This window comes from Argentina silus (genome assembly GCF_951799395.1).
Source record: "Argentina silus genome assembly, chromosome: 3".
Classification (NCBI taxonomy): domain Eukaryota; kingdom Metazoa; phylum Chordata; class Actinopteri; order Argentiniformes; family Argentinidae; genus Argentina; species Argentina silus.
The window spans coordinates 1,798,008-1,810,507 of NC_139657.1; the positions used below are offsets into that span (position 1 = coordinate 1,798,008).

At 51.3% G+C, this 12,500-nt stretch overlaps 1 protein-coding gene across 1 annotated transcript in view; it reads right to left on the reverse strand.

Moving 5' to 3' along the window:
- mical2b (microtubule associated monooxygenase, calponin and LIM domain containing 2b) overlaps positions 1–12,500 on the reverse strand; it is a 52,608-nt gene that overhangs the window by 7,444 nt on the left and 32,664 nt on the right. The window contains exons 8-16 of the mRNA XM_083667100.1: positions 11,837–12,094; positions 11,600–11,715; positions 11,012–11,138; positions 10,472–10,562; positions 9,317–9,464; positions 7,154–7,353; positions 5,932–6,035; positions 4,990–5,061; positions 4,590–4,718 (exon numbers count right to left, since the gene is read on the reverse strand). Coding sequence (XP_083523226.1) covers positions 4,590–4,718; positions 4,990–5,061; positions 5,932–6,035; positions 7,154–7,353; positions 9,317–9,464; positions 10,472–10,562; positions 11,012–11,138; positions 11,600–11,715; positions 11,837–12,094 — 1,245 coding nt within the window. The remainder of the gene's footprint in view (positions 1–4,589; positions 4,719–4,989; positions 5,062–5,931; positions 6,036–7,153; positions 7,354–9,316; positions 9,465–10,471; positions 10,563–11,011; positions 11,139–11,599; positions 11,716–11,836; positions 12,095–12,500) is intronic.

A 12,500-nucleotide genomic window follows, 5' to 3' on the forward strand; every position in this document is an offset into this window, starting at 1 on the left:
CTCTCAGACCGTTCGATTGGCTTTCGAATCATCCTTGAGCTTGAGTCAGCAGAACATCCATTGCTCTACGACCAACAATACAGTAGATCAGCATTACTACTGTGGGTCACTACTGATTAACTACATGGTAGAACATGACACAGAACAGGGACAGAGGCAGATTTGTGTATACAGTAGACTACTGTATATCTGTGCAGCTCTGAAAATATATTTTTTTTAATTTTATAATAATCCTGCCTTCTTCTAGCATTTTGACTGACAATAGCCCCTGGTCCTAGCATAGATTATTTTTCTTATGATGACTGCTGTGTAGATGATTCATTTACTTTAAACAAATGTACTTTTTGTAAGTCGCTTTGGATAAAAGCGTCCGCTAAATGTCCAAAAAAGTAAATGTAAATCTAGATGACATGTATGGATGTATATATGTGTGTGTGTCTCCGGGCCGAGGCAGGTGCTGTTACTTTGTCCTGGGCCTCGTCATGGAGGGCAGGAGGGGGAGAAGGAGGGGAGGAGAAGCAGGAGAGAGCAGCAGGCTCTGGGACAGGGTGGATCGGAGGAGGAGAGCTTTTAGGGAGAGAGGGAGGAGGGGAGGGAGGGGGAGAGGGAGAGGGAGGGGAGCTTCTCGGGAGAGAGGGGGGAGGAGGAGAGGAGGAAGAGGTAGAGAGATCCGTCTGCGGAGGAAGGATACAGAGGATAAAAGGTAAAGACATCTCGCCCGGCTCTTCCCAGCCACAACAACTGATGCAGGAGATATGCATGAGGAACAGAACACGTGCACAGAGACAGAGGGGTGGTCAGCAGGCCAGGTAGTCAGCAGGCCAGGTAGTCAGCAGCCCAGGGTCTATTTCACATGGATTAACAACCTGATAACCACCTTCACAGAGACAGAGGGGTAGTCAGCAGGCCAGGTAGTCAGCAGGCCAGGGTCTATTTCACATGGATTAACAACCTGATAACCACCTTCACAGAGACAGAGGGGTAGTCAGCAGGCCAGGTAGTCAGCAGGCCAGGTAGTCAGCAGGCCAGGTAGTCAGCAGGCCAGGTAGTCAGCAGGCCAGGTAGTCATCAAGCCAGGGTCTATTTCACATGGATTAACAACCTGATAACCACCTTCACAAAAAGGGCTTCACAAGATGACGGGTAGTGTCGGTAGTGCTCAAACACACACACACACACACTCTCTCTGTCTGTTGGGGTTAGGCAGGCAGGTGAGGGTCAACAGCACCACACATTTACCTCCTCACTCTTGGGGCCACAAACGAACGCACGCACACACGCACACGCACACACACACACACACACACACACACACACAGGGTTAGGCAGGCAGGTAAGCAGACATGGGTCAACAGCACCACACGTTCACCTGAGGAGTCTGAGGAGTCTTGGGACCGGGGAACATGGAGCACAGGAGCACAGCCCTCTCCCTGATGCTCTTCCTGTTAAACTCCCTAGTGGACACACTCTGAGCCTTCCTCTTAAGAACACCAACAGGAACGGGACAGGACAGGAGAGGACAGGACAGGACAGGAGAGGACAGGACAGGACAGGACAGGACAGGACAGGAAAGTGAGAAAGACAACATCTGAATGCTGTTTTTGTGAATGTATGTTCTGGATTAGGCTGAGGTAATTTCACAATATAATAAACACATTTTGGGTTTTCTGTGTGCAAACAAATACATTAAACAATAAACCCCATTTACCCAAAATGAGTGAAAAAAAAAGAGAAGAGAAATGAGAGAAATACTGCATAGAAGAGGTAATCACCTGATGGTCTGGGATATTTAAACACGACACTATTTGGCAACTTGTACCTTTGGAACAATGGTGTTTCTGTTCCTGTTGTTGGGGATAGAGCTAGACTTATGTGGCCAGAGCACAATAGAGTTTTACTGTGACGAATGGGGAAATTACATCTATTTCCACACAGTAACACAACACAGAGGTTATGTTCCAATAGCCACACTTACATGCTAGTTGTAGAATTTTGGATATTGGAACTGAGCCAGTGTCCACACAGTCAGACAGACAGGACAGACAGACAGACACACAGAGACAGACAGACAGCACAGACAGAGACAGACACACAGAGACAGACAGACAGGACAGAGACAGGTCTCAGGTCACCTGGACTATTCTGTCCTCCAGCCTCTGCAGGTGCTGCTGTCCCTCCCCCAGCCCCAGGCCGGACCCTGATAGGCCCAGAGTAGAGGGCCTATCAGGAGAGGGGTAGTCTGAGTGTTCTGAAGCTTCAGGGCTCCGTGTGCGGGGCGGCGGCGAGGGCCGAAGCCGTGGGCGAGGGGGAGGGGTTTGAGATTGGTGGGTTTGATCGTCCAGTGGAGAGGGGCTTCTGACAGTGGGAATGATGAGCTGTAGGCTGGGCTGGACCACCGGGACAGGGTCTTCTAACAGCCTCAGATAGATGGACGGCTGAGAACACACACACACACACACACACACACACACACACACACACACACACACACACACACACAGCAGTATGTGTGAAGGCTGCATTGGCCTCTAGCGACTAACTCATTCTGTGCCGAGGGTGAATAAAGTCGCCCAAATTGTCAACACCTTATTCACCAAAAACGCATTTTTGAGTCTGATGCTTCATTTCGTAGCCAATCAAAGTGTTGTTGCTAGGTAAAACACCACATTAAACACTTGGCACTCCAGGTGGTGTAGGAGTGTTCCGGAATGCTTTGGCAGTTGGTGAGTTGTTGTGAGCGGAGCAAGACGGGCTTTTGTCAACGTTCAGCTGGAGATCGATGGTGAAAGTTGTAGGGTGTCTTCAACTACCAACACCAGCATACTACTAATACCACACAGCACCACTGGCAATGTACTCTGGTGGCCATGCTTGTAGGATGAAGTGTCGTTTTTAAAACATTGGTCAAAACATTGACCTTATTTTATTGCTCTATATTGCTCTTTATATTGTATTATTCTACTGCTCATTTACTACTACTGCTTATTCTACGGCTTATTTTTTTGTATGCTGCACTGTCATGGAACCGAGCCTAAGAATTTTACTCCCTGTACTTGTGGATGAGACGTAACAATAATCTTGAAACTTGAAAGGGCATGGTTGTTATTCACGATTGGATGGTTTAATGGTGTCATCAACCGCTCCATCGGAGGCTGTGCGTACAGTACTGGAGGTTTCTAGATGATGCAGGGACAGCTTGTCTTGGAGGTGTGACACACACACACACACACACACACACGCACAGGTGAGGGGAACTGGACTGTACCTGCCATTTGGGGCGGGAGGGTGGAGGAGGAGGGGGAGGGGGCAGGTCCTTGGGCTTAGCAAAGCGAGGGTTCTCAGTCGCGTCCACGGAGGGGGTCGAAGGGGGGGTCGCGTCGTCAGGGTCCGAGTCTGAGTCAGAGTCAGAGTCAGACTGGCGACCCAGACAGACAGATCAGAAAGGAAGGAAGGAAGGAAGGAAGGAAGGAAGGAAGGAGAGATGTGGATGAGCAGGACAGAGCAGGGGGGAAAATAAATGCAGTGCTACCCCCAGTGCTACCCCCAGTAAATGTGCGGGTGCAGATGGTGGTTTGATCATTTGACAACCCCCCCCCCCCCCAACCTAGCTTATAGCTGCCCAGGAGTAGAGGGAGGAGGGGGAGAGGAAGGGGGGAGGAGGGGAGAGGCGGATGAGGGGGTGGAGGGGAGGAGGAGGAGGAGAGGAAAGGGGGGAGGAGAAGGGAGGAGGGGAGGAGGAGAGGAAGGGTGGAGGAGGGGAGGAGAGGGAGGTCACAACTTATGGTCTTACAACACAAAGGCGTGTATTCAGACAGGATTATGATGGCAGACCAGCAGCAACTCAGCAGAGGTGGATTTAAAAGGCATGTGTGCTCTCGTCAGGGGAGGCCGGCGGAGGTAGACATCGGAGGACGGAGGGCTCACTGCAACGCACGGAATGGAACGAGGAACGGTGTCAAACACGAGTGAGGAATGACATTCCTCATTCCGTCCCATGCATTACAATGAGCCCGTCCTCCGATGTCTACCTCCCCCAGCCTCCCCTGGTTCCAGTCTACTGCTGATGTAGAAGCTGTGTTAAGTTCACGGTGTTGTTGATTCTCTTCTCCCCCAGTCTCTCTCAGGGCAGGAAGGTCCCGTAGGAGCACAGTTCCACTGTGTAGCTCACAGAACCATGCTTATCTGTATTTACAACATGACGACGTCAGAATTGGCTGACCCCAAGCAACCCTGGCTGAAACTACAGAACACTGCTCACAGGAAGCACAGAAAATGAAAAAGACATACTGAGCCAGACACTACGTGACCTCTCTGTCTGAGCTCTGAGCAGGGGAAGTAAGAATGTGTGTGTGTGTGTGTGTGTGTGTGTGTAACCACATTGTACCAACCACAACCACCATTGCCACCATTGTTTCAGGAGGTTGTTTTCTATGCTGTCTGCACAGCGGTGTAGTGTGCAGGCTCTCTCTCTCTCTCTCTCTCTCACACACACACACACACACACACACACAAGCTCGCCACCCACACACACATGCACGCACCCACACACGCACATGCACACACACACGCACACACACAGAGCTGCTCACCTTGTTCTTCAAAGCACAGCTGGCTGCATTCTCCTCAAACTTGGCCAGCAGCTGAGTGGCCATGGAGCGTACTTTAGTCTCCCTGAGCTCCCCGCCCTCGCCTACAGGGGGCGCACTCTGACAGGACAACTGCTCCACGGCCAGCCGGGAGGAAGAGAAGACCAAAAGAATTATTACTCCCTTATCGACACACCAACAGTCCAATCATAACCTTTGCATCACATTTATACAACGTCTCAGCATTTGTATTGCATCTGTCCCTTTTCAAATAAACCGTGAATGAATTAATAAATGTTTTTTTTCATTTTTTTTTTTTTCATTTAACCTTTATTTTACCAGGGGAGTCCCTGAATGAATGAATGAATGAATGAATGAATGAATGAGTGAATGAATGACCGACCTCCTCGAGGTAGTGGTTGCCTTTCCTTCGTCTCTTGTTGGTGGGGTCGTTGTCCTCCTGCTTCTTGTCGTCCTGTGAGGAAACAGACCAAACACAGCAGACATCTACATCAGTATTCACCACCTAATAATAATACAAATAATAATAATCATAATAATAAATGCCATTTAGCTGACGCTTTTATCCAAAACGACTTACATTGCAGTGAGTGCGTACATTTCAGTATAGATGGTCCCAGCAGGAATCAAACCCACAACCTAAGAGTTGCTAGCGCCATGCTCTACCGACTCAACATTCCATGCCATGCATTACAATGAGCCCGTCCTCCGATTTCTGCCTCCACCAGCCTCCACTGATATTCACCCATTCATATCAATGTTCATCCATTCATTCAAATCAAAGATGGCCCATTTATAGTACAGTAAACTGCCAGGGTTATTGTTAGGGTTATTGATAAGACAGCAAGCCTTTCATGGGGTTATCATTCTGTCTCTGCTTGATACCTTATCTAATCTACGTTTCGATTTCTTCATACGATTTACTGGCATTTTTGGGTTTGAGTGGGTTTCCCTACCTGCCACTTGCCGTACTGTACCTAAATGTTGACACAAACATCATACACACGCGTGCAGATGGAGGGATGGTGAGAGAGAGAGAGAGAGAGAGAGAGAAAGAAAAAAGAAAGAGAGAGGAAGAAAGAGAGGGATGGAGAGAGAGGGGGAGAGAGGGAGAGAGAGCGAGAGAGAGAGAGCGAGAGACTGCAAGAGAGAGAGGGAGAGCAAAAGTGAGAGAGAGAGAGAGAGAGAGAGAGAGGGAGAGAGAGAGGGAGAGAGAGAGAGAGAGAGAGAGAGAGAGAGGGAGAGAGAGAGAGAGACTGCGAGAGAGAGAGAGAGAGAGAGAGAGAGAGAGTGAGTGAAGGGTAAAGGTAAGGTAGATACCCACCTTTGGGATCCTCTTTCTCGGCTGTGTTTGGTTCATTAAGTTGTGAGCGGAGTTTGCCGACTCTGCTGAATACTCCTCGTTGTTCTCGTCCGTTTCCCTCGTCCCTGAGACAAAGCACATCAGTGTGTTGTTGTTAACGGACGCCCTGACACGCGATACCCCCCCTCACACACACGCCAGACTGAACCCCCCGCTTCCTGGGGTCAAACCAAGGAAACCTAGAGGGCAACCAGGGTCTGGGGGTGTTTCAGACGCCATCTTGAGATCATGTGATCGTAGCCGGAGACGATCATTTCCATTGTTGGAAAATGACTCCAATACACAAGACTCATCATAGTATTGTCAGATGGTGTTGGCCTCACTATTGTGAGGGCAGGGGAGGCTAGTGGAGGTAGAAATCGGAGGACGGGCTCATTGTGATACGTGCGTTTGATACCATTCCTCATTCCGTTCCGTGCATTACAACGAGCCCGTCCTCCGATTTCTACCTCCACCAGCCTCCCCTGGAACTGCTTCCACCCCATCGTGACAGGTGAAAATACTACAAGTCATAAACAGTCCAGTCACACACTCTTGGGTTCTACACTCAGCCCCACCCTGAGAGGCCGGCTGTGGGCCTGGGAAACCTCACGGCTCCAGAGACACAAAACGTTAAAGTAAAACAAACAATAAAACGGCTGGAGGAAGGTCTGCCAGTAACAGCAGACGGTTCTCAATATGAAGAATGGAAGAAGTCGTAGTATATCTGACCTCCGGGTCCCATTACAGCCTCACATTGCTGAGTTGATTTTTTCACATTTTGAGGCTTCAGGAATGACTAGAATTTGGCGACAACGCAAGGCCCAGTCAGACAGTGATTCTCAGGGGCCAGAGACGAAGTGGAATGGAATGGTGTGCGTTTGATACCATTCCTCATCCCGTTACAATGTGCCCGTCCTCCGATTTCTACCTCCACCAGCCTCCCCTGGTGTGGTCAGGGTGCTGATTCGAGCTGAGGAGGGGTTCCCCAGAGTAGCTACAGCGCACCAGATTCTGGATTTGATGCTGTGCAAACTCGCCACCCTTGGATCTAAAAGCATAGGATGGGTATAAGCATAGGCTCTTTCACCCATCCCTATGCTTAACAGATCCATGAGGGACAGTACTCTGGTACGAGTACGAGTCAGAGGTGAGAGTTCAACGACCCCCCCCCCCCCCCCACCCCCCCACCGAGCGGTCTTACCTGCGTTGGGCCTCAGGGACATGCGGAACTTCTCGTGGAACTTGGAGAGGTAGAGGACCATGATGAGTTTGTCCGGTTCCTGCCCCACAGCCATCTCCTTCCCCGTGGTCACGGGCTGGATGCCAAACTCCCGCTCGGCGATGTCAAAGGCCAGCTGGTTGTTCTTGGCGGAGTCGCCCTCGTTCAGGGAGTCGTAGTCACTGAGCGTGGCCAGAGAGAGAGGGGCCAGGGGGAGAGGGAGAGGGCAAGAGGGAGAGGGGCCAGGGGGAGAGGAGCCAGAGGGAGAGGGAGAGGGCCAGAGGGAGAGGGAGAGGGCCAGAGGGAGAGGGCCAGAGGGAGAGGGGCCAGAGGGAGAGGGAGAGGGGCCAGGGGGAGAGGGAGAGGGCCAGAGGGAGAGGGCCAGAGGGAGAGGGGCCAGAGGGAGAGGGGCCAGGGGGAGAGGGAGAGGGGCCAGGGGGAGAGGGAGAGGGCCAGAGGGAGAGGGCCAGAGGGAGAGGGGCCAGAGGGAGAGGGAGAGGGCCAGAGGAAGAGGGGCCAGAGGGAGAGGGGCCAGGGGGAGAGGGGCCAGGGGGAGAGGGGCCAGAGGGAGAGGACCAGAGGGCCAGAGGGAGAGGGAGAGGGCCAGAGGGAGAGGACCAGAGGGAGAGGGCCAGAGGAAGAGGGGCCAGAGGGAGAGGGGCCAGGGGGAGAGGGGCCAGGGGGAGAGGGGCCAGAGGGAGAGGACCAGAGGGCCAGAGGGAGAGAGCCAGAAGAACGGGGCATTAGAGTAGGTTTCACTACTAGAAGGTGTTGCTTCTGTGTTGCAAATGAAGTGTCCAAACCAGGGGAGGCTGGTGGAGGTAGAAATCGGAGGACGGGATTATTGTAATGCATGGAACGGAATGAGGAATGGTATCAAACACACACCTGTTTGATACCATTCCTCGTTCCGTTCCATGCATTACAATGATATCCTCTGACTTCTACCTCCACCAGCCTCCGCTGCTCCAAACAAACAAATAAAGTGTTCATTCAAGCATTTCAAATATTAGGGGACAAAAACCGTTGAGATGAATGGATTCATGTTGTAGTATTCCACTTCGTGAACCAACAGCAGCTGAAAGGTGAGATCTGACCCGAGGCTCATAGTTACCGCCCATAGCAACATGGGCAACAGGTCTCACCCCCTTATAAGGATGTGATTCAGGAGAGTCAACTGTTGAATCACATCTACCTGTGACACAGAGATGGAAAGTGTGTGGTGTGTGTGGGTGCGTGTTCGTTCTAAGGTGAGAAATTATCCAATCATGATCCAGAGCTAAAGGAATGAGGTCATCATGGCTGTGCCTTCAGCCCACTCACATTACCCCACAGACACTCCTCCCTACACACACACACACCCCTCACACACACACACCCCTCACACACACACACCCCTCACACACACACACACTCCTCACACACACACACTCCTCACACACACACGTTGCTTGGGTCAACTGGAAACGTTTGGAGGCGTGGATGTTGTCAACAGAGGGGCCGGTATCTCTCATCATCTCTTCATGATTTCATGATCTCCAGAGTGAACACAGGGTCAACGTCTGGGCGTGGAGGTGTGGACAAACAACAAAACAAAAGGAGGAGGCTGGTGGAGGTAGAACATCGGAGGACGGGGCTCATTGTAATGCATGAAATGGAACGAGGAATGGTATCACACACACATTCCTGGTTCCGTTCCATGCATTCCGTTCCGATGTTCTACCTCCACCAGCCTCCCCTAGTACACACAGTGGGCTACAGTCTAGTTCTGAATCCCGGACGGAACAGTCTAACAGAGGTGAGACGTAGAATCAATGGCACTGTTCTCTGTTCCATAACATGTGATACAGGCCCATGGGGGAGAATGACCCTGTCCTCCTGTGATTGTACTGACAAGGCTAGAATGGTGTCTGTGTGTGTTTGTTGTGAGTGTGTGTTTGCACGTCCGTGTGTGTGTGTGTGTGTGTGTGTGTATCTGTACGTCCGTGTGTGTGTGTGTGTGTGTGTGTGTGTATCTGTACGTCCGTGTGTGTGTGTGTGTGTGTGTGTGTGTGTATTTCCGTGTCTGTGTGTGTGTGTGTGTGTGTGTGTGTGTGTGTGTGTATTTCCGTGTCTGTGTGTGTGTGTGTGTGTGTTTCCTCTCACATGAGGTCAGGCCGGAGGTGGTGTATGAGAGCGCAGAGCGCCAGGCCGGTCTTCCAGGAGGAGGTCAGGTCCGTCACGTCCACCCCCCGGTACCCCGCCGTCTGCTTCTGGCACCAGGTCAGCAGGCGACTGGGCCGCACGTCTGACTCTGGAGGGAGCAGAACCACTGATATCACAACACACAACCACATCACAACACACAACCACATCACAACACACAATCACATCACTCAATAACATCACAACACACAATCACATCACATCACAAAACAACACACAATCACATCCCAACACATAACAGAGGACCATCAACCACATCTCAGGAGAATGCAACATACTGGATGTTGTAGACGTAGAAATTCAATGAATAGAGCTGATATGACTCCTTACTTTCCATGTTACAGAGCGGTGTGTGTTCTGTATGACGTATGTCTACATCAGGGGCATGTGTCATATAGAACACACACAGCTTTCCAACATGGTCATGTCTGACGCCATTCCTCGTTCCGTTCCATGCATGACAATGAGCCCGTCCTCCGATTTCTACCTCCCCCAGCCTCCCCTGGTCTACATAATCCATCCTATGATTCACCTGGCTGTCAGAGAGAGAGATAAGGGGCGGGGTGTGGACAGGTAGGTCAGGCAGACACACGCTATTGTTGGTCATGTCTGACCTCACCTCACCGCAGGTAACCTGACCGCAGTCTGACCGTGCACGGTGTAACGTGACCAGACAGCCTTTGTTCAGGGTGGGTGTGTCGGCCCTGTTATGGCGATAAAGACCGTGTCTCCTGGTATTAACTCACAGGTGAGGTGGGGGGGGCGCAAAGGTGTGTTCAGAGACGGGAAATGTTCATAATGTTGCACATAAAGAAATGTACAGCAGGGGAGGTTGGTGGAGGTAGAAATCGGAGGACGAGGCTCATTGTGATGCGTGGGATGGACTGAGGAATGGCATCCAACACACACCAGTCCTCATTTCTTCCGATTTCTACCTCCACCAGCCTCTACCTCCACCAGCCTCTACTGACAGTACAGCACAGAGTTGATGTGTTTCCCAGCGTTGGTGAGTTCAGAGGAGTGGCCTCAGCTAGGAGTAGAGGCTAGGCCTCAGACCAACAGTCTGTGCTGACGAACAGGTAAAGGTGAACTCACCTTTCCTGGAGAGATTGACAGATCTCCGTGTAGGTCCACCCCTGTCTGGAGGACAGGAGTCCTGGAGCCCGTCTAGGAACAGGTGGCGCACCTGAGAGAGAGAGGGAGAGGGAGAGGGGGAGGGGGAGAGGGAGAGGGAGAGAGAGAGAGAGAGAGAGAGAGAGAGAGAGACAGAGAGACATTAAGTATTCACATATAACATGACAATCACATACTGTACTCTGCGCAACCTCTTTTTCTCAAAGTCAACGACATGATGCTAACTCCCTTAGCATGTCCACCGTTAGTGAATGGGTGACTAGCTCTCTGTTTTAGCATGAACAACACCGTACTCTTTGCAACCTGTTTTTCTGGAGGTCTCACTGGTCTCCAGGGAGGACAGCAGGGATGTGGAGCACGGAGAGGGAATACGTTCATTCATACATAATCATACCCCCTCTCCCTGTACGGGTCGTCTGTGTGTGTGAGCTGTTCTCTCAATGACGTGACGTTAGCTAGCTTAGCATGTGAACGGGTGACAGAGTGTCTGGTAGCGCTGACCTGCTGTGGGCGGACGCAGCTGGAGTTGAGGTTCGGGTAGCGTGTCGTCGGGTCGAGGGTGTACTGCTCAAAGTTCTTGGTGATGTTCTCCGTGGTCGTCTGGGGCAACAGCCTGTAGAGGCTCTCCCTGGAACCATACATTACATATTATTAATTAGAAGTACTGTTATTCTTATTGTTCTTCTTATTATGAATATAACTATACTTATTCATTTTCTCAATAGGATTATCAGTCTAATTCTATTTGTACAAAAAGCGGATCGTTTTCTGCACTTGACCAACTGATCAAACATCAACTGACTTGTCAGCATAGACAGTAAACAGCTTCAAATCACCATGAATTACACTAATAACAAAACCAAATATTTGAAAGAATATAGAACTATTTGAGTTTAAACAACTGGCAGCTATGTTCCTGTTCCTGAAACCGGTTTCTTATTATCAGAGTGAAGGTGAATGTCACCTAGCTGTCTACATACATGTCAAAACAAATACATACTCAATCTAATAACCCCAAAGCACCCCTCCCCCAGGCCCTCCCTCCCTCCCCTGTCCCCCAGCCCCCCCCTCTCCTCCAGTCTGCCCTACCTCTCAGCCAGGATCTCCAGGGGGGTCCTGCCCTGTGCAAAGCCCTTCACCATCCAGGCTGTGTCGAAAGCAGCCAGGAAGCCCCGGGCACAGCCTGTCCCCATGGGCCAGAAGGGCTGGAGACAGAGGGAGGGAATAGTCAACACACACACGCACACGTGCACACGCACACACACACACCCACAACCACACCTACCCCAAACCTCCATCCCAAACCCTCCACCCCCAGCCCCTCACCTCCAGTAGGCTGTCCCCGACCAGCGCCACCAGAAGCTGGTGCCCGTGCTTCTCCCTGATCAGCGCGGCGTTCTCCGAGGCGTACATGGAGGTGAAATCGAACATGGCCACGTCCGGCTGCCCGTAGTGGTTGTGGGCGTAGTCCAGCGAGGGCAGCTGGTAGTTGGTGCCAAAGTCCGCCGCCTCGCGGGCGTAGGAGAGCAGGCACTCCTGGTTGACGTTACTGAGGCTCAACAGCTTCTCTGTCTCGATGTAATCCTGATGGAGGGGGGGAGGGGAGACAGGGGAGGGTTGATACGTTAGCTGTGTACTGTATTAGTACATGATTACAGCCTCGCGGGCGTGGGAGAGCAGGGACTGCCGGAGCATCTCTGTGTCAATGTTGATGATGGAGAGGAGAGGGAGGGTCAACGCTTTACATTAGTTACAGTTAGTTCCTCAACGAAGTCCCGGATGGAGAGGAGAGGACAGGGAACACTGTCAAACAGTCAGTGGAGAATGCTGGAGGCTGCTTACCAGGGGAGGCTGGTGGAGGTAGAAATCGGAGGACGGGCTTATTGTAATGCACGGAACGGAATGAGGAATGGTATCAAAACACGTGTTTTTGACGATACCGCTCCTCATTCCATTCCATGCATTGCAATGAGCCCGTCCTCCGATTTCT